Genomic DNA, 25,755 nt, shown 5'->3' with positions numbered 1-25,755 from the left:
AAATAACAAATCCATTAATCTTTTTTTCACTCATGGATCTCAAGGTGATTGATTGCACTTCACATGAGTGATAAAAAGAACGAGAAGTCAACTGACTGGCAGAAAATCAGACATTGAACATCCAGAGCCAGGACAAATGAACCAAGGTGTCTGGACCTTGTTTTGAACACATTCCCAGGGCCACTTTCTATGAAATTAAGATATAGTTATAACCCTGCTTATTAGGAACTGGATGAGCATGTTGTCCATATTATTTGGCTTATTCTTTTGGTTGGAAGACTTGTTCTGCAATTCAATATCTCTTACCAAGCATTAAACATAGAAACAATGAAATAATGTGCTAATGTTTTGTCCTGGCACAGGGAAAACCTGGAATGAAACCAAATACTTTCTCAAATCCATCGTAATGATTCATCCTTATCTCACGTGCTGGTGGTATTTATTGCATGGTTACTACTGATGTAATACATCTCACTGCAGCAGTGTCCTCAGTAAAGCTGAATGTGAACTTTATGTGGAAGCCAGAACGACCATGAGCAAAGAGGCTCCCCTGACCTTTTTGGGGTATGTCATACCCATTTTATTAGGAGTCGCTGTCAGTTCGAGCACAGTCACTTGTTCAGATTAATACATACCAGGGTGTGGTGTGAAAACCTGGTTCCTGATTGGAGGCCAGGAGAAAAATTTCTTGCCTACCTGCAGTTGAACAGAAACCTTCCTTCCACTTGTCTTTCTTCTGCAGCACAGCATTTTTCTTCGGAAACTTCCAAGCTGTTTCTGGGAGCCAGTCTACTGTTTAATGTACACCCAATGTCACTTCTGCTTTGCGTCCAAACTTGTGCTTTCATGTGAAACTGAATTCCACCTTGTCAGTGGGAGATGTTATTGCTTTGGCCTTTTGAGCATTTGTGTTGCTTTTGTGATGAGACCAGCAGTTTTGGTTTTTATTAATTCCCTCCCACTATCCTGGAGTAATTTTTTTCTCACCCCTTGTACATTTCTGTGTCAGATTCACTGCTCTTTGATCCAACTAACATTCAGAAGCACACACTGTTGCCTTTTTAAACTGTTGTTTTGGAGTTTCAGCTATATCTTCTGCGATAAAAATACATAAGTACATCTCACACAAAACTTGTGGTAACATATTTTCAAGGCTTCTCACTACTTTTGCATCTCTCCTGGTGTTTCTGCTTACATAGAAGTAGATTTGCAGATCACCATCATCTGTCTCCCATGCCCTCAGGCACAAACATCTTCCCTTCTTGTTGTGTCTTGTTTCTACAAAAGTAAAATTTATAGTGTTGGCCAATAGTTGAAAATCATGACTGATGGCTAGTACTCCTGGATGATGTTGGTTTCTTTACAGGTCCCTTTGATCTTAACACGTCATGTTAACATCTTAACAAATCTTAACAAATCACCTTTTTCTAGTTCACTTTTTAAAAAAGTATACAGTAATATCTAATTCAGTGTGATCATGTGTAGCATCACTTATTTGTGTCTGTGCAATACTTTGGGGTCCTACATTAAAAGATACTGTTGGATTCTTACATTTTTATTACTCCTCTTCTTCTTACTGTTGTTGGCATCAACCTTACTTTTTCCACACGGCAGCTCAGGAAGTTGTGTGTGATTTTGTGCCACTGAAATGACCCAAATAGGTTGGGTTTTTTTTAAAATTAGTTAAAAAATATAAGAAGGGCATATGATGATTGTTACGGTGCCCAACTCAACATGGCATGAAATGGTTGGGGTATCTGTTTTAGGCATTTTTTCTGTTGGCATCATGTTCACGACTGCATGCCAAGACCACAGAAGTTGCATGCCACATTCCTGTCATTTATTTTTGTTTGAAAGATAACAGCTGAAGCCCATTGAACCATGTGCATGTTATATGTCATTCCCAAATTCCCCTGTGAAATTGATGTGTTGTTTCCCATGGGCAGATAGCTTTTACAAGGAATAGTTATTTATAAAGATCAGCTCTCTGTGGGTTCATCAGAGCTATTGCCTGTGCTGTTGGATGACCTTCAGCACCATGTCACCATTTCTATTATTTGGTTCTATTTCAGAGCCCTCAGATTCTGCTGTAAAAACCTCCCATGCTCAGATTATTCACTTCACAACTGCTTTTCTTAAACACCTAGCCTAATCCTTGCAAGATAAAATTAAGGACAGCCAGCCAGTATTCTAGATAATCAAACACCCAGAGCCTGATTTAATGTCATAGGTGCTAAAGATCCTGGATGTGAAACTATTTGCAACCACTAATAAGCCTACACCAAAGGACTGCGGATGGCAGATACCCTATAATTAATATTTTGTGTGTGCCGTTTGGGGTTTGATCCCATTGTCTCTGTTTGAAAAGAGTTTGCTACTGAAACCCCTGAGACTTGACTTCAGAATCAGTTCTTAAATGATGCTGTGTGCTGTTTCGAATGCATTCGTCATTTCAGGGAACATCTCTCTTTGATCTGGGAAGATTATAACAGGAAGAAATGATTAGCAAATCCAAATATTTAATACTGTTGATAAAAAGCACCTGGGAACCACTACTTCAGATGGCTAGGCTGAGTCCTATATTAGTCTGAGGATATCCATCAGCTCCGAAAAGATGCTTTATGCCTTGAGCAGCTGGTCCATACTGTGAAGTTGCTGAGGTCTTAACTACTGTAATTACGGAGTTAATAATGTCAGCTTGCCTTTGAAAGAAAATGCCACTGATTCATTTAAACTGAATGTAGATAGCTGCATTCATATTCATTAAACTGAGTTTTCAAAATTGTCCTTAGAAATCTCTGCCATATATCTGCAGCTTCAGATTATATTTGTGTGGGGAGCTGATGTGCCTAAGTGAAGGGAATCAATCGTCCCACTGATATGTTTAAGGATCATCCTGTTAAAGCAGCCTGAAACACAGAAAGTTCACGGCAGAGTGTGAACGCATGAGGGAGGTCAAAGTTCTGTGCTGTTAAGTAAATTTTTTAGTCTTTTGAGCAATTTTTATGCATAATTAAGTTTACAGCACACTCCACTGCTTGGCTGTCTTGCATCTCGCGAAACTGACTTCATACCCCAAGCATAAGGGGCTGGAAAGTTAATTATGGGCTTGAATCCAAATTTTCCTTGAGTGTTGAGATATGCCATCAAATGCATAATATTAACAATCTTAAAGAAAACAGGAAAAAATAATCATTGTCCCTAATCTTTTTCTTTGAAGCAGTAGTTAAGTGTTTTATGTTAAAATAGTGAGGCTGTGCTTGAGTGCATTCTGGAAATAAACAGAGGCTACTTTCTCTATAGTGCTTGCAAGATGGCACTTCATGAGAACTTAAACAGAACCTTTTTTCAGTGTGCCTTCTAATGTTAACCCAAATGAACTAAACTCAGCAGGAGGATATTGATGCTTCGCCTTAAGTCAAGGAACTCCCACTGTATATGCACTACTGTAGCAGCTATAATGTCTTGGCAGTGCCAAAACAATATGGCTGCAATGGCACTTCCACATGTGCATATGGAAACAGGATTGGACCCACTGAGAGTAACCGTTCTCTGCATCTTGCCCCTGTAGAAAGCCTGAGGATGCTTCAAGAAAATCCTTAATCATCTTCTTGAAAACATTTGGAAGAATAATGACCCTACAAACATTACATGATTTAATTTTCTATGAATAAAGAGAACTTTTTGTGATATACAGTAATGTGGTTTTTTGTATAAATCACAAATGAGGACATTGTTATACAGCTACAATTATGTCCTGCTCCTTTGGTAGTGTTATTATGAACGCTGCAGCTGTAAGTCAATAACTGAAGATCTGTGGGTATGCCTTACGCTAATCTTTATAGCTATGGAGATATAAAACCACAGCAGGATAATGGTTAAACTGAAAATGTGTATGGCATGGTTATACAGAAAGGCCCTGAAAATGGCCATGACTTTAGACAGTGAAATACCCAATCATTCTGCAGTACCCTTCCATGTTTCTGCTTTGAATCCATATAAGACCGTAAAAGCAGAAATATATTATGAAAGAGTGTGCCCACTCTAGTTGGCTAATTTGATAGAAAGTATAAATGGAATATGTTCTCAGCATTTTCCAATGGGATTCTGCTTTTTAAAAATTCTTTCAGAGAAGTGAGTGTCAGTGGGATCACAGACACAGAAGAGGAAAGAATTAAAGAAAGTGCTGCATATGTTGCCAAGAGGAACCTTTTTGCCACAGGTGAAGGAGTTAGTGTCAGCAAGGTGGCCAAGACAACTTCTGAAGAGGAGCATCGTGAAAAAAAATCAAGGAAAGTAGCGATCCGGGAGTCTGCTGAACGTGTGGCCCTGAAGAAAACGGTAAAAGAGCAGAAATGAACACCTAGGCTGTTAACAGCACGGGTCTTGTTTGTTTGGTGTTTGTAAAGTGCCTAGCACAACAGGGCTCTGATTTACACCACAGGAACTCACAATAATGGTAGTAAAAACCCGAAGTATTTTCAATGGAAATCTTTTCAGTCACTTAAAATCTTGTTATCTTGGTGTCAGGTGGATAAGAAAAGAGGCACTGTGCCTGAGGTAGGCACCAGGAACGCTTCTGTTATGCTGGGAGAAAGGGAGGGAGAATGGGGCCAGGGAATGCTCTTTGGTCATGCCTACACCTAGTTGAATGGCACAGCATCCTTCACCTGGACAATAAGGCATTTGCTGGGCAGAGAAGAAAGGTGCCAATGGATGTACTTGCCAATAAGAAGGTGATGGGGTAATTTCTGGATTTTTATGGCCTGGGAACAAGCTTGTACAAAGTGTTTACCCCAGAGTTTTAATCACAGGGTATAAATCAGGGAGGGAACTGCCAAAGACATCTGGAAGTGACTCTCTAGTTGTGGGTAGCTTTGATGTTATTGTGCAACTTCTTAAAAAATAACACTCAGAGCATGGTTACAAACATGTTATGGCCAGACTGGCAGAATATATCAAGTGCAAATTTGTTTCGTTTAGCAAATTTATTAATGATTTAGCAGAAGAATTGGTGATATGCTTATATCCTCATGACACGAGGTTGGAAAGAGTGTAAACACTCTGAAGGACAAGGTAAAAATTCAAAATAAGTTCAAAACCAGTGAAGGTGAAATTTGATAACAACCAATGGAAATTACTACACATAGAAGGAAAAGAACCAGTAAACAAGGAATGCCTGGCTAGGTGGAAGTAGATGAGGATCTAGGAGTTATAACAGGTCACAAATTAAATGTCAGTCAATTTAATGTCAGCCACTGCTGTATAAAAACAAATGCCATTCTAGAGTGTGTTAACAAAAGTAATGTCATTAAAACATAGGAGGCAATTATTTAATTGTGTTGGAGACTGTTGGACCTCTAATAATCAGTACTTACTGTTTTATGAATGTTGAGGACAAGTAGAACCTGTCCAGACTGAGAAACAACAATTGTAAAGAAAATAGGTATTGCGCAATTTGTAAAAGACCAAGAGGATTATGAAAGCTGTCTTCTTTTTACAACCTTAATACAGGGACCTGTAATTCTCCATATATGTGAAAGCTAGGGCAAAAATAAATAGTTTCGTTTGCAGAAAGCAAGATTTATAGTATGTTAGGATTTTTTTTTTCAGCTCTGTGGATAACCAAGCAGTTGAAACAGCAGGAAAGGTTTGAGAGCAGGTCTGTCAGAGATGATCTAGGCATACACAATCTTGCATTACAGCAAAATTACAGAAGACATCTGAGTTTCAGACCTATTTCGCCTTTCATGCTGTATTAAAAAAAATTAAATGTGGAAAATTATTTTACTTAAAGTAGTTTTAAGGAAGAAAACCCAGTAGAATCAAACCTAGCTTTTTTGGAAGGAGAGCTTCTTGAAGCTGAAAACTTGTTTTTCCTGACCAGGTGAGATAAATACATTAGGTATGTCTATTTGGATTTTAAAATTAAAATTACATAGTTTTTAATGCTCTTTAAAATATGCTTTTTGTGTATTAATAATTTGCACTTATAACTGCTGGAGTTTATAAACAAATGCTTCTTTTCCAGCTAGAAGAGACTCAGGCATTCCACAAAAAGCTGAATCAAGATAAACTTTTACATGCTCCTGAGTTTGTTATCGAGCCTCGTTCCCACACCATCTGGGAAAAGCAAAATGTCAAATTTCATTGTTCTGTGGCTGGCTGGCCAGCACCCCGTGTAACATGGTAAGTTTGCATCTCTAGCACTGAACGTCACCACATAACCAATATCTGAAGTCATCTGAGTGAATGTGGTATTTTTTCTGGAAAGATACAGGTTCCATAAAAAACATCAGGTACAGAGGCCTGTCAAACACCTTTCAAGTCACCATGTTCAAAAAGAAAGCAAAATATTAAAAGGCAAAATAATACTTTGTATAAAAAGAATAGGAATACATAGATTTTTTTTTTCATAGAGACATCCGATATATTCGTTCTGTCTGTTGATGAAGGAAAAAGCAGTTTAATTTATCACCAGTACTATCCTTAAAATAACATTTTCCAAATACTTCTGTTTAGTCTACAAATGCCTTTAAAGTCCCTGAAGCATTAAAGCATGCTTTGGTTAAGGACGAGCTGCTTGGCTGCTCAGCAGTTACAGTACTGAATGAAACTGAAATCTCCTGATGCAGGATGTTCATAGCAGACACATCGTAATTATTTGAAGTCAAAGACTGCAGGTAGATCCAGAACCACCCAAATCTTCTGAAAGCTTTGGAGTCTATTGGAAACTTTCTATTCACTTGAATGGTCCTTGGACTAAATCTTTACTGTAAGAACTCCAAAGTATACTCTTAATCATGGCTGAAGGTCTAACTTGACTCTTGGGTTAAAGTTCAACCTGACTGGAATTGAATTTAGCTCAATTAACAGTGACTTCTGAAGCTTTGGTGCCTCACCATCTCTTGAGCTGTTCTTATCTGTTTCATGCTACAAAGATACCATCACGTGGTTTAGAGAATAGGTAATAACTTTTTTTTAAACACAAAATGAGATTTGATGCTCATTATTTAATTTAAGATTCTTCCAGAATGTGTATATAAAACATATGTATGTGTCTGTAAAATGAACAGAGAACAAGCCTGAGTTCAGCGTTAAGCATTAATTAGGAGTAAGTCCTATGGAGATTCTATTTGTGGAGACAACAGAAAACATTTACCATATGGTGATGTTAAGTAACACTCATATTTTGCAATTTACTACTTGAATTGCTTAATGGACTCTGTGTTTATTTAGGTCTTAAAATCCTTAATCTCAGGGTTTGATAAAAAGTGCTACTAAGGGGTACATTAATAGGCCAGAGCTGATGCCCATGAATCCACTTGATCTCTCTCCTTAGATTATGACAACCATTAGCCAGGCATTGCATGGACACATTTTTCCCATCATGTAAGCTTTGTGAGTGTCTGTTTTGACATTCCTCCTAGAGAGGATTCCAGACAAATCCTTCGGGTCTGGTCTCAGCTGGATTTAGGAATGGTCAGCTACGCTCATGGCTGTAATCCAGCTCTGTAACCTGAATCCTAACCAAGAACGCAAGAACAGGGTCATTTTCACTTTGGTTGAGATTCACCTTATCCCAGAACCCTGACGTGGTTAAACCAAGCTTTCAGCTGTCTGCCTTTGCTCTCACTGTGAACCAGCCTTTCATCAAAGTGCTAAATGTAGATGGTGGAAATTAACGCATCATTTTACCCTACATCTGAATTCCAAAGGGATTTCAGATCACCGCAGGCTACTAATGGAAAAAAAGAGTTCACAGCCATTTCAGTAGGTGCCTTTGCTCTGAGACACAGAACAGTGCTGACCCGGATCTGTCAGCTTTCATTCAGTGTTTCTAACGAAATATCAGTTGTGTATTCCAAGCAGTCACCCTTTGTATAAGCAATAAAGACCTTTTCATGCTGTGCCTGAAAAAGTATAAAGCTTCATGAACTTTCTCTAGAGAAAGCCTGTCTGATGCAGCTGTTCTGACTCCCCTGGAAAAAGCATATGGAAAACCCAGGACATTTGAAACCAGTAGCAGAAAGCATAAACTATCAGTGCATAATGACAGTGGGACATTGCAGTCCAACATTAGCTAATGACTTGGCTGTTCTGGAATTTGCGTTTCCAGAAATAACAAGTGGTCCCTCTAACACATCTATTCTTTCCATAGATAAAAACAAATAAGTGAAAATCGGATCAACTATTTTTTACTAACCTGATAATGAAGACAAAAGTGAAAGTCTTCTCACTGCTGGCATGGCTAAGTTAAAGCTTGTTTCTGCACAGCACCACGTGCTACCAAACGCCTTTGCTGCCAACAGGATCCAAGGGTTGCCCAGCCCTTTGGAGAAAAGTTAAAGAGATTATGGAGTCAAGCCCTGTTTCACAGGATTTCATATTCCCTGGAAAATATTAGGAACTGATGGCATTATTCTATTTTCTAAACTATTTGACACAGTACATGGACTATAAAGACACCCAGACATTCCCAGGCAGATCAGTCTGGGGGGCATCATTACACAGGTCAGGCGAAGAGTGGTGGTGAATGGATTACTCTTACTGGACCCATGTATTATTCTTTGCTGTAAGTCAGGATAATACAGTAGGAGATCTGCAATGAGGTCAAGCATCTCTGCAACTGTTTGAAGTCCAGAACAGAGAGCATTGCCCTGCATTTCATAGACATCTTGCTGAGAGGAAGATCAGGATGAAAAGCATTAGAGGTTATGATCCTTGCTTACTTTGGCACTTGGAATAATCCCAGTGTATCACTGTGCCCAAATATTTGTAGCCAGGGAAATTTTCTTTATTCCACAACACTGAAGTGCTGAGAGGCAATTTTCAGATTTATTGTGGATATAGCTTCATCTTGAGATATATTAAACTAATAATATTCTTGTAAAAATGAAATTGCTTATTACTGACTTGTCTGGTGAAGTGGGGCAAGCCACTGACACCAGACCAGTTCCCTTTCCTGACTGAAAATCGTAAGAGATTTGAAATTTAAAATCTGAAATGAAGGAACAAAGCTGTTTGGCTGGATATCTGTTATGACTTATGAAGAGAAAGGTTTATTTAAGCTACATGAAATAAAAGATGAAGATACTTTTATCTATCATCATTTATATTTCTACTACCCTTACATATGCACCTTATAGAGCACAAGGAAAGCTATGTTAAAGAAGACACTATCTTAGGAAACATTCTTTCTCAATAGACCTCATATTGATCCCAAATGTACAGAATACAATTCAGTATGTAACTTTATGAGACTCCTATTACCAGTTTTTTCCATATTACTAGTGTTTACTTAAGACAGGATTCACTCAAACATTTACTTGGTTACACCAGGCATTGTCCAGAATGAGTGACTTTTTATGCAATAATTGGTGAGGAAGAATTGACCATGAACCACTGAACTCTCCTTCTGTGAGTCTCAAGCTGTTTATATGAATTCTGAAATCAGCAGTGCCAGCTCACTCCTGATCAGTACTGGTTCATTCCTTCAAATTACTTACTGGGAATTTTGAACAGCAAACTTTTTCTACCTGAAGATATACCTGTACCAGAAAACACTCATAGAGTATACCTGTAAAGGCAGAGAAGTTTTTTGTAGCACAGCTTCTGCCAGATCCCTCACTGCAATGCACTTTATCAGCAAGACAATTTTTCTTTACCAGTCTAACCCTGTTGGGGCTTCTGTCAATTTAGCCATGCAAGTAAAAAAAAAAGCCTTCTACCTGACATTTTTGTGAATATGAAGGTTTTAAAACTAGATCAAATATGCAAACTAAACAAAATGTGTACGATAGCTAGTAGGTAAGGATGCTACAGATTTTTCATTGTTTGCAATTCACAAAACTCTGAGATGTTGCTCATGTGACTCCTCCATTCCTTTACAGGTAGTAACATGAATTTCATGGTAAAATAAACTGATTCTCATCCCATTCAAGTCTTTTTTGTCCTTTTAATTAGAAAATAAATATCACCGGGGGCAGATCAAAGAGAAAAAGAGAAAGGTTAAGCTTCCAAAGATACGTAATGTCTTCCCAGCAAATTAGACTACAGTTTGGCTGGGAGAAACATGCAGAAACCAATGTTCTATTTCAAACATCAAGCACTTAACCTTTTAAAGTATGTAATTATACACTTCCGTTTGTGACATACTGTTTCTTTGCTTTTCCATAGGTACAAAAATAACGTGCCCATCAATGTACAGACTCACCCTGGCAAGTATATCATTGAAAGTCGATATGGGCTGCACTCACTGGAGATTAGCACGTAAGGGAATACTAGATAATTTAACAAATACCTTAAGATGAAATGTTGCTAGAGACTGAGACCTGCAAAATGTGAACAAATCTCTTGGGGATATGAGAGATATCAAGTTTGTACAGCTGAGGTGAATGCTGCCCAGTAAATGTTGAAGCAGTTCTGGTTTTCTTCAGTGGAGGATATGTGATTTACCTAAATGAGTAATTTATCTGGATTATTTTTCTATTTATGGCTGAGTCAGGAACACGCTGGACATTTTTGATTACTTTTTCCATTTGTCTGCGGCCTGAGTACAGTTAAACATGAGAAAAATCTAGTTCAGAGTAAAAACATGTGAGTTAACTGTTTTTCAAATATAGCAAAGTTCCTGATTCCTACTGAAATGAGGAACAGAACTGAGATGTCCTCACTTATACACAAGGAAGATCTTCAATGGTACTCATCCTTCGAATGAGAAATTTTTGCAGTCACTTTGCATTAAAAACCATCAAAAATATGAGACCTAATCACCTAATTTGACAATCAGCAGCAACCTAGATTTGACATTTAGATACTGGTAGGTGCCCTTTGAAAATATTTTATGATATCTACCATTTCTACAGCTTCCACGTTAGTCATGTCTCAGTAGGAGACAGTAAATTAGAGATAACTTAGATAAATACTATCAGACAGTTTTTTCCTACTTCTGCTGTGTTCTCAATTTCAAATCTGTTAGTGAAATTTGAAAATAGATATTTATTTCAAACACTGGACTTTTAACATTGAGAAAAACTTAATGGCTACAATAGGTCCAGTGTCCAGTGTGTCTGTCTCCCAAGCTTTTACTTCTTATAGATTTTACCCAGATTTCTGAGGCTTTCTTTAATATAAAACACAGGAGAGGCTATGCCAAGGAATAAATGCGTGCCCTGCCTAACCATTTCTATCATTTTAGATGTGATTTTGATGACACTGCTCAGTATCGGGCCTCTGCTATGAATGTTAAAGGAGAAATTTCGGCTTATGCTTCCCTCGTGGTAAAGAGTAGGTTTGCAAAATATTTGCTTTGGGGGGTTTTGTTAAGATGCACATTACTTATTTGGGTTTTGTGGCTCAGAGAGACTTTGCCTCTTGGTGATAGTGACTGGAGTTGTTCTTTTTCTGTCTAGGGTACAAAGGAGAAATTGATGCAAGTCTTCTGCATGCCGGAAGTGTTTCCATGCCTCTGGGCTGTAAGTTGCAATATATGTTTTTCTGACACATCCATTTACCGTAGTGCCATCATGACAAATGACTAAGTAGAATATTTTGGAACATTATTTAAAAAGGAAGCAGGTCTGATTTACAAAGTTACTGAGCTCTGCAATTTCAGGTGGTGTTGGCCTACCCTATAGAGGAAAGTGGCATTGCCTTCTAGGTCTATGGCTATTTGCTTATATAAGAAACATCCTTTTAATATGGCACTTTGCTGTGGAATAAAATCTGTCAAAAAGAGAGACATTTCATCTTTTGCAATATGTAAAACATGTCCTGAAGAAAAAGTTAGAGGGTGCATGTGCATAAGTAGAGTAGTTGGCTGAATCGTTCTTGATCACTGCTATGCAGTTCCATGCGTTGCAAAAATGCGTAGAAAAGAATCAAATAGCCAGAACCTGATTTGAATATTTTGGATATATAAAGGTAAAAATTGTAGTTTGTTTTGCCTGAGAACCCCACATTTTGAAGTGATTTACAGTATTGCATAGATACTTGCATGGTGTTAAGACAATCCACCCATGTATGTCATGTGCGTCAAATGCCCTAGGTGCCCTGCGCATGGAAGGCTTCACAGATGAGACTTATGGATGTTTCTGTTATTGTAGCAGCACAAAGAGAAACAGACATATGCTGCAAAGCCATACTAGCTGGCATTTATATACTGAAGCTCTGAAATAATAGAAACAAGATGAGGTACCAAATTACAAAATGCAAGGCCACATTAATTCCAATATAATTGGGTTAATACATTTATTATTATATATCATAATTATATATTAATTTATTATTTTGGCTATGGGAAAGACAGACGATGATCTGCATATATTCATTGATCACAGGAAGACTGATACCTATCAGTGTAGGGCAATTCTTGAAAAGGAAAATGTGACCCTAGGTTTTATCAGCTGAGCTGTTTTCAAAAGAAACATGGAAGCCCCTGTGCCATGTATGTGCAGTACAAGTGTAAGGCACTGTCACGGTTTAACCCCAGTCAGCAACTAAGCTCCACCCAGTTGCTTACTCTCTCACCCCCAGTAGGATTGGGAGAGAATCAGAAGAGTAAAAGTGAGAAAACTCATGGGTTGAGAGAAAAACAGTTTTATAGGTAGAGCAAAAGCTGTGCACACATGAAAAGCAAAACAAGGAATTCATTCACTGCTTCCCATGGTGTTCAGCCATCTCCAGGAAAACAGGGCTCCATCACACATAATGGTTACTTGGGAAGACAAAACACCCTCCCTCCAAACGTCTCCCCGTTTCTTCTTCTTCCCCCAGCTTTATATGCTGAGCATGGCATTATGTGCTATGGAATATCCCTCTGGTCAGTTGGGGTCAGCTGTCCCAGCTGTGCCCCCTCCCAGCTCCCTGTGCCCCCCCAGCCCACTCACTGGTGGGGTGGGGTGAGAGGCAGAAAAGGCCTTGACTCTGTGTAAGCCCTGCTCAGCAGTAACGAAACCATCCCTGTGTTATCAACACTGTTTCCAGCATAAATTCAAAACATTGCCCCATACTAGCTACTATGAAGAAAATTCACTCTACCCCAGACAAAACCAGCAAAGGCACTTAGGATATTCTGACTGGAACACTGCACAACTTGGATCACACAGCATCAGAAAAGATGAACTCAGGAGCAAGTACAGAAACAGGCTACCTGAATGCATGTGGGAATGGAGAGCTCATTTTATATCAAAACACACACACACCCCCCAAAGGCTTATAAAAATGAAGGCTGAGTGGGCACCTGAGTGCCCTGAGGTAGAGCAAGAAGTTAAAAAAGAGAAAGAGAAGAACCACGTAAGCTAAAGATCAGCTTGACCTGAACAAATCATTAATCATAGATAGAAGTCTTTTAAAGTTATAAAACAAACCTTATGCTAAAATGATAAAATGATGGATCTGAAATTTTGGAAATTCTGGAATGAAATTCTGCAGGAGCCTCTCCCTGATAAGATGAACTAGATGTAAGAATTAGAGTTTGATGAACAAAGAAATAGTTGATTCTCTGTGATAGCAAGAGCTTGGATTATTTAACACTGCAATTACCTCTGAAGAAGATGACTAAATATATATTGTTCCTATTTATACCTTAAACTTTACCTGAGGTTGTATTCATAATCAGTGGGTACTTCTGCTTCCTACACTTGCCACAAAAGGAAAGAAAAAGTAAACACTCAGATTTGTTTTCCCCTTATACAGTTGGCGTTACACCTCATGGCTATGCTTCCAGATTTGAAATCAGCTTTGTCGACAAGTTTGATGTAGCCTTTGGGAGAGAGGGTGAGACAATGAGTCTGGGCTGCACAGTTGTCATCAATCCTGATATCAAGCGCTTCAAACCAGACATTGAATGGTACAGAAATGGTGAGAATGTTTTACAAGAAAAAAATACAAACTTCTTTCATGTAAATCTTTACTTTTTCCAACATATGTGAATGTTATGACTTGGTCATCACCTTCTCAGATTTCCAAACAGTAATATTTTCTCTTTTTCAATTAAAAATTTTTCAAAATTTAATGTTTTGAAGTGGAACCACAATTAGAAAATGACAAAGCACCTTGAAAACATCTTCTAGGGATTTTTTTCTTTCGTAAAAAAAATTTAAATTGGAAGCATTTCTATCAGCTCCAACATCTGTGTGGCCCTACATAGCCCACACAGCTTTCACTATTTATTTATAAGCCAAGATATTTCTTAAGCAGTTGGACAAATATGTTGTGCAACAGCTGATAAAAAAAGTTGTTGCTTTCTGAAGTCACACTTTGAAAACGAAGACAAAATTGGCATGAGAGCAGAATTAGCTGTAATTTATGATTGTGTTCAAAGACAGAAAGCTGCATAATAAGAATGGTCTCTTGTGTATTTCCAGTCTATTCCAATATATTCTCTGTATTCGGAATCTATTCCTCAGTAGATCCAGCTGGTTCTCGTAATGAAAATCTCTAATTTCTAGGTGTTCTTATTACACCATCCAAATGGGTCCAGATGCACTGGAGTGGGGAGCGAGCTACATTAACACTGACTCATGCAAACAAGGAAGATGAAGGTCTTTACACTCTACGAGTGGTGATGGGAGACTACTATGAAGAATACAGCAATTACGTCTTTGTTCGAGGTAGGATACTGTCTTGTGAATGAAACTCACTACAGAAATGAGGAAAACAAGCTGGCAAAATCAGTCTCAGACATTTGGGGTGCTTTTTTCCCCAATAAAAAAACAAGAATAATTATTTTCTGTTAATAGATTCTAGCAATATAGCTTCCAATTGTTATCGCTGGAAAAATTAAATGCCTATCTCATGCGTTGGTGTCACCACTGGCTTTCTGGAGAGGAAATTTAGCGTGTTGATGCTAACTCACTACTTTTTCTTTATTTCAGCCTGTGAAGAGTACTGAATATAAGTCATAAAGATGAAAAATATACATAATAACTTTAAAATGTATTTTTGTAAACATCTCACTGCTAGCTAAACTCCAATCTTCTGATCAAGATTTTGTGAACCATTTGAGGCATTCCCTCTAATGCATAATGCAGGAAAAAATACAGTGGAAGGGAAGCACAAAGATCTGCACCTGGGGAAGAATAATCTCATGCGCCAGTACAGGCTGGGGCTGACTGGCCGGAATGCCACTCTTCAGAAAAGACCCTGAGGGTCCTGGTGGACACCACGATGAACATGTGCCCTTGACACAAAGAAAGACAGTGGCATCCTGGGCTGCATTAGGATGAGCATTGCCAGCAGGTTGCGGAGGTGATACTTCCCCTCTACTCAGCACTGGTGAGACTCATCTGGAGTCCTGGATCCAGTTCTGGACTCCCCAGTACGAAAGAGACATGGACTCACTGGAGTGAGTCCAGTGAAGGGCTGTGAAGGTGATTAAGGGCTTGGAGCATCTCTCATATGAGGAACAGCTGAGAGAGCTGGGGCTGTTCAGCTGGAGAAGAGAATGCTCATGGGGAGGGAAGTAAAGAGGACAGAGCCAGGCACTTTTCAGTGGTATCCAGTGCTGGGGAAAGAGGCAATGGACACAAATTAAAATACAGAAAAGCTCATTTAACATAAAAACCCACTTCTTTTACTGCAAGGGTAGTTGAATACTGGAACAGGTTACCCAGACAGGCTGTGGAGATATCCAAAGCCTGATTTGACACAGTCCTGGGAAACCAGCTCTAACTGACCCTGCTTTGAGCCAGAGATTGGACTAGGCGATCTCTGGAGTTGTCTGCCAGTCTCAACCATTCTGTGATTCTCTAAAGTAAAGCAGCAAAGTGTAGAATTAAAATATAATTTCTCTGGGTGTTGTTTGCTTATACCATGAAAAACTTCCTTGAATTTCTATTAAAGAAATATTTCTTTAAAAGGAGCCATGGCTATCAGGTTGCGTGCTGATTCTATATCTGTCCCAGCTGCTAAAAGCAGCTGAAGTGTGTAATGCTAATTCAAAGGCTCTGGAAATTCTTGGCTCTGAGACCATGCCCAGAATGGCACTGTGTTGCCAAGTCCAGCAGAGCTGTGTGAGATAACAGCCTGCTCAGAAAATATGACTGAGGCAGATGTTTTCATCACCTGAAGAAAGAGTCTACTGAAATGAGTATCTGTGGCAAGAAATAGAACTTGTCTTTCTTGCTTTGTTTCAAATTGTGCTGCCTATAAATAAATGATCACTCTCGTTCTTTTTACATCTTCTAGCAACACAGGTATGACCTGACTGCGAACCCACTACCCCTTCCACCAGAGTATTTTACTAGCCAATTAGTATGTTTGCTAAATTCTAATTAGATTAATAATATTCTCCATTCCTACTTAAATGGTCTCCACAGCCTCAGCTGGCTAGTATGTTCCTCACTGCTCCCTCTAAAGTGTAGACAAATTTGCTATAAATGGCTAGCTATGGTATCTAAGCACAAGCAGTTGCCTTTCTGTGTCACACATAGAAATCCCTGTGTTTCAATGGAAGTGAGCAATGCACTAAACAGTAGGTCTTTAGACAGGCTTAGAGCGCATGTGTGATTCTTCTGTCATGGCTACAGGTCAGCATTTGTCAACAAGCCATCACGGATTAAATCCTAGCCTCTCTGAGACTGATCAGCAATGCAGGTTGCCCCAGCTATTTCCCAGTCTGTCTTGGAAAGAAACGGGGGGGGTCTCATGTTCCATCAAGTGGTAAATATGGGCAATTAAAACCTTTCGTACAGAGATCATGGAAGACATATTGTTATTACTCTTAATGTTCTTATTATTTTATTATGTTAAATTGGATTGCTCCCTCTGTACATTATCATTTTTAAAAATGCATCAAGTTAGCTGTAATTAGAACCTGGACTCGGTAACTTTGGTGCAGCTTCAAAAGCTCCATGTGATGCTACTCTGTCTTTAAGAGAAGACACAGTGTAAAGTGTGTGTGTGAGAGGTTCTGAAGACTACTGTTTTACTTAATGAAGCATGGTAAATACTCTTATAAGGCATTTTTTTCTGAAAATCAAAAGCATGAAAAATAGGGATTACTGTATATTGTAATACAAAATCCTGTAATGCTTTTAAACATTGAACTTTTTAAAGAAGTCTGGGGTTTAGAAGGAATGTTTGAATAGTATTTATTAGCAAATTGGTTTTTTCTTCAGGAATATATATCTTCCTTGTCTGAGTCAGATCCTCTTTTAAAGTAGCTCACAACAGGGCTTGAAAAATGCTACATGTAATTGTACAAATTGATGTCACTCTGCAGAGAAACAACCTCTCTTCTTTGAAAATCTTTCATGCAATTGTCCTGCAAGGTTATTTTTCTCTACATGAAAATTACCCCATCTCACAAATCAGACTCTGACTGTGTACACAGTAAAATTCCCCAGTGCCCAGCACTGTGATCTGTTTTTTAAAGCTTTAGATAAGATATGTCCAGAAGCTGGTGCTGGAGTCAAGGCCCTTTGACACCAGCAGTCCTAGATTTGTGATTAATATTTGAAAGGAACAATATGCTCATCCTTATGAAGGTTATATACCTCAATGATAATGTATGTGCAATACAATTAGGCTTCAAAAGGCTTTGCAGTTCATAGCTAACCAAAAAAACCCCCAATGCCTATGTGTGGAGACAGGATGTTTAATGCAGTGCTGTATATACAATGGGTACATACTTTTGATTGAGCTATTGCCCGGCTGTAAGGCAAGACATTAGACTCTTCTCCTAAGTAGAACAGCAGGTAAATACATAGTCTGCCAAGTGTTTCTTTCAGCTATCTCTGTGGCAGCTACCTAACCAGAATGCATGTTGCTAATTTTATTTAAAATAACTGTAACATAGTAAGTATTTGTAAATGTGGCAAAGAGAAAACCAAAACCTAGAAAAACACTGGCAATATAAAAACAAATAATTTTTGAAGCTAGGGATGGAACTTCTTTTTTTGGCTCAGTAGGAACAGAGTTCGGTCCTTAAAGCTTAATAATTGTGAAAGAACTGTGGTTCACATTTGGAAATGTATATTTCCGTCCTCATAGATGCTGATGCTGAAATCCCCGGAGCCCCTGGTGCACCACTGGATGTGCAGTGCTTAGATGCCAACAAAGATTATGTCATTGTCTCCTGGAAGCAGCCCGCTGTTGATGGAGGAAACCCCATCCTTGGATATTTCATTGACAGGTCAGTGAGCACGCCAGACTAGAGAATTCGTATTGCTGCACATTCTAACTCAAAAACCTAAAAGCATATTGAAAAGCGTGCAAAAAAATGGTCATTGTTATTTTCATTCTTGTTGCTAGCCAGAATAAAATGACTTTTTTGTTTTAGATTGGCTGGGCCTGATGTAACTTTCATGGAAAGAATTATGTCCTGCTTCATTTAACTACTTAGAAAAGATTCTGCAAGACACTGCATAACTCAGCCCTCACTGCTCCTCGTGAGGCTTGAGAGGCCTCAGGACTTTGCAGTTTGGTAGCTTACAAGATTGGCTCCTTCATCAGACAGCTGTGGCTCCTTCTGTATCAATGCTCTACTGCCCCTTTCCAAATAGTTGCCACCTACCAGAAAGCAAAATATTATCTCAAAGGGAGTTGGATTTCTTTTATGTGCTGTTGTTTTCCAAGATCTTAGATTGACACATGCAGATCATGCTTATGTGTTTTTTCTCTGCAAAAACAAGAATTGGAAATAATTTTTAAAAATATGAAATCTGAATGAGTCACACAGTGGCAGGACTCCAGAAGGTCAGGATTTAATAAATTCAGTCACTATTTTGATTGCAATGATCTACAGAGCTGGTAATATTTGTTTCGATTCCAGTAACAGGAGTTCCTGTGGTCTTATTCAGATGCATGTAAAAAAAAACCCAAACATTTTATATATATATATATGTGTATATATATAAAAATATGCCAGTATATTATGCCATTGTATATACATAAATTATATATGAGTAAAAACAGAGCATTGGTTTGTGAAACAAATCTAACATCAGTACATTCAATTCAAATATAATTTTACTGGTTTGATAACTTATGAGTGCCAGTTGCTGCTGTTACTAGGTAGTGCTAGGTCTAAGCTACAGCTCTTTAACATTTCATTGAAAAATCCTAAACGAAAGACAAGACTAGACTCTGAAAAATAGAATCTCATTTTAAAACTAGGCTATTCAAGGACAAATGGAGTTTTTCTTTTTTCTCTTGTGATCACCTCCTTTATTCTACATTTGCTCCTAAATTCAAAGCTTTGTTGCTGCTCTCCAGTATTTGATCCCACTGAAGGTATTTAGGCACCCAAATATTCAGCCAGGGTAGCCCCTAACTGTCTCACACTGTGAGTGTGTTGCTCAAGGCAGCAGGATTGGTCTGTGCTAATGTTAGAGGTGAAGATCAGGCATCCTTCACCCCCAGCAGAAGCCAGGACCACAAAACTGCTCTGAGGGAGACGGTAGCAATTCCCGGAAAAGAGACACATCTACTAAGAAATCTGGGTAGGCACTGTAACATTCGCTTTGGCAGATATCTCAGCAGCAATAAAAAGTCTTTCCCGAGCTGCTAGTTCATGATCCCCTTGACCATGTTGCTGGATACTGGGAAGCCATGCCCACGGGCTCTTCCTGTCTCCCTGAGCTGAAGTCATTATGATCCCTCCCTGCTCCTGGTTATCTCTTCCTTCTGACAGAAACCAGCCTCCTGCCAGGTGTGAGGCTTAGCAGCAGCGTGACCAGCACCGCCTCGCTGGGTCTTGTCGTTGCAGTGGCTGCAGCCACCATACCACAGGCTCCCTTGGCGGCCCCAGAGGTGTTTGAAGCAGGGTCCAGCTGAATGCCTGACTTCAACCTTAGTCACAGCCATCTGTGTGCTGGGCTGGTCACAGAACTTAAAACGGAGGTCTCCACACCATGTGAAGCCCATCATTTTGCAGGACGTACAGTGGAGCACTGTGCACGAAAGATGAACTAGTGGCATTCTGGCAACTGCGAAAGATATATGTATTTCATGTGCCTTCATGTATGCTAAAGCTGACACTCCCTAAGCATCCTGGTGCATGCTCTGGAGGGTTTAAAGAGTGAAGTGAGTTCTGCTTGTGTCCCTTCCTCAGTTCAGGAAAGAAGGAGCACAGCTGCAAGCGATTTAGTGCATGCCCATCAGCCCTGACCCCCTTGGTGCAGCTGCTTTGATATCGCCAGTATATGGCGCTGCAGAGGAAACTGGTATGGATCAGCCAATGAACACAAACAGATGGTGAAGCTGTAAAGGGGGGTGGGTGGCCCGAGTCTGCATTTTTCCCTTCCCAGCACTGCTCTTGCTGTTTGTTCTTTTCAGGTGTGAGGTTGGCACCACCCACTGGACCCAGTGCAACGAGACTCCTGTGAAGTTTGCTCGTTTTCCTGTCACTGGTCTGATTGAAGGCCGTTCCTACATTTTCCGAGTCCGAGCTGTGAACAAAGCTGGCATTAGCTTACCATCCCGGGTGTCAGAGCCTGTGGCTGCTCTGGATCCTGCTGACAGAGCCAGGCTTAGAAGTAAGATGTGCTTTTTGCAGGTTGCTTTAGAGCTTTAAGAAGTCACAAATTAAAAAAAAATAATTACATCTACTTATAAGCCTTCAAATTCCCACTAGAGGGAGCAATGCAAACCCAAAATATTCTTTGGAGACAGCTTTGCCAAGAAGAAATCATCTCAGTGCTCTTTGCACAAAGTGCTCTGTCTGCTCAAATGGGTTTTGCTGGCTGCGGTGCTACACTCCAAACTTGCAGGAAGGGGGGAGAAAGCACAGGAGGACTAATTGCCTAAAAAGACTTGCTTTTGTTCAGCCAACAAAATAGCTAAACAGATCTTGTGAATAGTCTCTCTCCGTGCCACAGACAAGGGTGGCTGATTCTGTGCTCATGTGATGATCAAAGTCTTGCAGTAACATCAGCACAATACCAGGGTTGCCCAACAGGTAATTGATCCCAAGCTCTCTGCTGTAAAGTTAACATTTTACAAGTCAAGGATATTTTTCCTGTGGCCTGGCAATGTCCCAGACATTTTGCTTCCAAATCCACCTCTCTACCCATATGCCAAAAACCATATGCCTAAAATCCAGTTATTTCTACTTGTTTCTGAAGTTTTACTATTTAAAATGATCCAATGTGACAGGGTATTGTATGCAAAGCTACAGAGCTCCCACGGTCCCAGCTTGTATGTCTTACTCTATATAATGCTGCAAGCTACTGACTTCAGTCAGATGATCAAGGTTCCCATTCAAAATAAAAACAAAAGGCCAGAGGACGGAGGTTTGGCACTGCCAGGTAACATTGTGCTCAGACAGACATGTGAAACCTGAAGCCTGGGGGGAGGCCTCTTCTTCTCACTGAGAAGTGTGGAAGCTGTCTCAGGAGATGAAGTCTGGTCTTGGTGGCCTATTCCCATTATACCTCCTCCTCTTGTTCCCCATGATCCTCTTTTCTCCCTACCTGATCCCTCTCTGCTTGCATCTCCAATACAGATCAGCCAACATAAGGTGAAACATGTGGCAGTGGAGAACAGCATTTGCAAAAATTATCTCTGAAAGTGCGTTGACCTGGTTGATAGCTGAATACATAACTACAATAACTACAATAATATGATAACGAAGAGGTGCTGAGAGAGCCACCCAAATCATATCAAGTGGATATGTTGAGTCAGGCTGAGCAGTTGCTGTTCGTGACTGTGACCCATGATTTGAAAGCTGGTAATGAGAGGGAAAGTGGTTAAAAAGAGACAAAGAGCAGCCTGCAGGAATTTGGCTGTTCCTTTAACGAGTGAGCTGTTAAACCAAATGAATAAAGTATGGAAAATAAAGTTGAAGTTAATTCTCTGAAAATGATGAGCTGAGTGAGCCAAATACCTCTGTTTGTTACCTAGGTGACTTCAGTGATATTTCAGGAGGGCATAGATGTTTAAGTGGATTAAATTTTCTAGCTATATTGATTGCTGAGCTGCTTTCAATATTCAAGCTGGTCAGCCTACCACTAGCTTAGCTTAGTAGCTTGCAACATGAGCAACAGTCACAGCAGTAACCAAAAATGGAGCCCACGTGAATCATGCAAATGTTAGTTTTGAACCACAAAAGAGTTGGTTTTCTCATTATTTCAAAAGTTCCTGAACTCTCCCATTTCCATGATACCTCTGCCATTCGTTTCAGGTCACCCTTCTGCTCCCTGGACTGGACAGATTATTGTCACGGAGGAAGAACCTGCAGGTAAACACAGCCCTTTTGCTTACAAATGTCTAATGTGAAGCTGGCTGAGTAAGTAAGAAAACTCCCAGTGATTTCAGCGGACTTTGGCAGGCACCCAAAGTTCATTGTTCTGAGAGTCACTTGATCTTGAATAACTCCCAACTTGGTTGTCAAGGTGAGTTTCATTATTCAGGACGTAACAAATAAACATGCTTAGAGTTAAAAGAAGGATATTTTAAACCAATATTTAGAAGACTTTTAACTCTAAGTTTCAAAAAAATTCAGGTGTCAAGATATATTAATACTCCTATTTCTTAATTATGCCACTAATTCTGATACAAATATGAAGGAATTGAATCCCAATTCCCATTCCTATTCTTCTCCCCTGTTCTTCAGAGGGTGTTGTTCCTGGTCCACCTACAGACCTCCAAGTTATTGAAGCCACCAAGAACTATGTTGTGCTTAGCTGGAAACCTCCTGGACAGCGGGGCCACGAGGGTATCATGTACTTTGTGGAAAAGGTAAAATTGGACAAAATCAGAATCATGTTGTGGCAATCTTTTACATTTGTTTTGCCATCTCTTCTGGACTTTTAGTTAACTTTTGTTTCCACCTGAGACTTTCAAACTAGGGCCAGGACTAGAACTTCATCAAGATAACTGTTACTGTAGATTAAGATAAACTAGGAAGAAAAGAAAGATGGGAAATAGGAACATAGATGCAGAATGTGTCACACACTGTAATATCCTTTCATGAATTCTGTCATTGACCTACCCTGGAGTAGACAGGCTGACAAACTCCCTCTTTAACGAGAAAGCATAGAGCAAAGTCACATGTTTATAGATATACACATATATTTAAAATATTTTTAATGTATATACATATATATAATAAAAATTGTATAAATGAAGCTTTTCTGGTGGGACAGATTGTTAACATTTTGGATAGAGGCATTCTGCAAGTTTCTTGGCATCAGCACTTTCTCCTCCAGCTGCCTTTTCATATTTATCCTCTACATTAACTTTCCATTTGCTTCACCAACTCAAGAAAGGTGACAAAATTTATTTTCTAGAACAGTATCAGTTTTAATTTCAGTGTCCTGCTTTTCTGAGATGTTTTTTGCATGGCTGCTAGCCTAGAAAATTCTTCATGCCATCACCCTTTTAACTTGTGTCTCATGGCTCACAAACTTTTTTATCAATGCTTTTGCCTATCAGTCTAGAGGTGTCATCAAGGGAGACATAAATATCTTCCCATTACATATTTTTAATCTCTCTTATGAAATCTGGTCTAAATAAATGATTTTCACTTAGCAACAGACTTAGAGAGGATGAATATATGAATACTGAGCTTCCATGTAAGAAAGCTTTTTAATAACCTATTGCATGCTGAGTACTGAGCGCTAATGTCACATAGTCAGATAATGTTGCCCTAAGAATTTGAAATCCCTCAGAAACCAGAACCATTACTTGAAATTATCCTTAATGTAAATCACAGGCAAAAATTAATCATCAATATTAATGGTATCAATGATCATGGTATGTAGAGCTTCTAGCACAGAAATAAAAACAATTCACAAGTTAATTGCACATGTTAATTTTTTTTTGTGAAAATGAAGGTCAGATCCTGATTAACTCTGCAAGCCACCCCAAAAACATTAAAAGCATCTAGAAACAATGTGGTAATGTGAGAGTTTTGTTCTTTGGATGGTGTTGAATGTCTGCAGAACTTATTTTGAAAGTGATCCAGAACTGGGTGCCATTAATAACAACATTGCTTCCTTGCAGTAGAGAGGAGTTTAGCTATGATATATTAAAACCAGTAAGCTTTTATGTATGTTTTCTGGAGAAAGTGGACAGCTGGGGTTCATAAGCTTTGAAATACGCTCATTCACTTGAAAGGCCAAAAAAAGGAACGTGACTCCTTCTTCTCCATAGCAGACATGCGTTTGGTGGTCCGGGTAGAAAGCCTTGTTGGCTTAGACACTCAGCTTTCAGACACTCGTTCCCAATGTGGTTTCTGGGTTTGACTGCAGTGCGTTGCCGGCACAGAGGACTGGCAAAGGGTGAACACTGAGATCCCTGTGAAGTCTCCTCGCTTTGCAGTTTTTGATTTGGCTGAAGGCAAATCCTACTGCTTCCGAGTTCGCTGTTGCAATTCAGCTGGAATTGGTGAACCTTCAGAAGCAACTGAACCCACTGTAGTGGACGACAAGCTCGGTAAGTGTGTGGTTGTACATAGTAAATTATCTCCATGGTATCTTTTCAGTTTATGATGTAATTGTTTTGCCCGAAGACAGGTAGCTGCCTAGTAACTAATTCAAGTACGAAGAGTAGTCAGTGATTTATTCCCTTTAGCTAAAATAATTTTGGTTTGGGTTGTTGAACCTTTAATGTATAGTCAAATGACAGATGCAAACCAAGGGAATTAAGCTGCAAATAGTGATGCCAAGAACTGCAAAGGCTGCAAATACTGAAAGAAAAGGAAAACTCAAGGAAGTACAAAAATGTTTTGTTTTACTTAGAGTCTTTATTGAAAATAAGCCCAGACATCAGCAGACTCTAACCTTCTTTGTTTGCCAAATTAAACAAAAGTGAAGGATTTAATACTTACATGAATGCAGAGACTATTTCCACTGGAAGAAAAGCCAAGATGTTCACCACAGTAAAGCATCAGTAGCTTTGTCTACATTAGCAATTTCTTTCCAAATGGCAATGCAGATTTGAATCCAGTTCCCAGATTGTCTCCATTTACTTCATATCGGTTGAATTCTCAGAGCAGTTTGATGCGCATGAACTACATTCTTTGAGAGTAAAACAGCTTTTCTTGAAAAACACTTTAGATGCATTTTGCTACTTAACAGGGGCATTTGTTTCTGACTTATTCCGTGGGCTGCACAAAATCCTGCAGTGTGTACCTAACATATTTTCCCATTTAGAAAGCTCCAAATCCAATCTCTGGTGCAGATGTTCAGCAGAAACGAATAAACTAAATCTAATTTGAAGGAAATGCCCATAACCATAAGCAATGGAGACGTCAGTCAGAACCTCACCGTTAAAGGCTTGAACCTGCTGAACCTGTCCTGTTGTGTCAGATTAATCGATTGAAATCAGAAGTTTTGAGGGGTTAAATCTGTATTAGTTGTGCTAATATAATAAAGAATAGAATGTCACTCATTTTATTTGTAAATTTTGACTGGCTGGTCACTAATTTATTTCTTTTTCTGTCCCACAGATATTCCCAAAGCTCCTGGGCGTATTATGCCAACCAGGAATACAGATACCTCAGTTGTTGTCACTTGGACAGAGCCTCCAGATGCCAAGGAGCTGGTTGGGTACTACATTGAGTCAAGTGTAGTTGGATCTGGTCGTTGGGAACCATGCAACAACAATCCAGTGAAAGGCACGAGGTAATGGATTTTAAAGCATGGAAATTACGGTCACCAGTTTTTGACTTGCTGGATATATGTGCTTTCGGCCATTAGCAGCAGCAGAGTTAACTGTTCTGTGGTAGCCAGCAGGCTGGAATCTCGCAGGCGAAATTCATGAGAAGTTATAAAACATATTGCAAACTGTGAGTCTTGTCCAAAA

The 25,755-nt window shown here is 39.3% G+C and overlaps 1 protein-coding gene across 1 annotated transcript in view; it reads left to right on the top strand.

Annotated features, from left to right (window-relative positions):
• The window catches only part of MYOM1 (myomesin 1), an 80,894-nt gene that overhangs the window by 13,496 nt on the left and 41,643 nt on the right, over nt 1-25,755 (top strand). Inside the window, exons 4-16 of the mRNA XM_064442930.1 lie at nt 4,131-4,341; nt 6,032-6,189; nt 10,180-10,272; nt 11,201-11,289; nt 11,415-11,477; nt 13,699-13,863; nt 14,454-14,615; nt 17,998-18,139; nt 20,284-20,483; nt 22,130-22,186; nt 22,562-22,686; nt 24,201-24,384; nt 25,400-25,574. Of these exons, the coding sequence (XP_064299000.1) occupies nt 4,131-4,341; nt 6,032-6,189; nt 10,180-10,272; nt 11,201-11,289; nt 11,415-11,477; nt 13,699-13,863; nt 14,454-14,615; nt 17,998-18,139; nt 20,284-20,483; nt 22,130-22,186; nt 22,562-22,686; nt 24,201-24,384; nt 25,400-25,574 (1,824 nt within the window). The remainder of the gene's footprint in view (nt 1-4,130; nt 4,342-6,031; nt 6,190-10,179; nt 10,273-11,200; nt 11,290-11,414; nt 11,478-13,698; nt 13,864-14,453; nt 14,616-17,997; nt 18,140-20,283; nt 20,484-22,129; nt 22,187-22,561; nt 22,687-24,200; nt 24,385-25,399; nt 25,575-25,755) is intronic.

The sequence above is a fragment of the Phalacrocorax carbo genome, chromosome 2 (genome assembly GCF_963921805.1).
Source record: "Phalacrocorax carbo chromosome 2, bPhaCar2.1, whole genome shotgun sequence".
In the NCBI taxonomy this organism is placed as follows: domain Eukaryota; kingdom Metazoa; phylum Chordata; class Aves; order Suliformes; family Phalacrocoracidae; genus Phalacrocorax; species Phalacrocorax carbo.
Note: the sequence above shows the minus strand (reverse complement) of the source record. Positions and strands in the feature narration are given on the sequence as shown.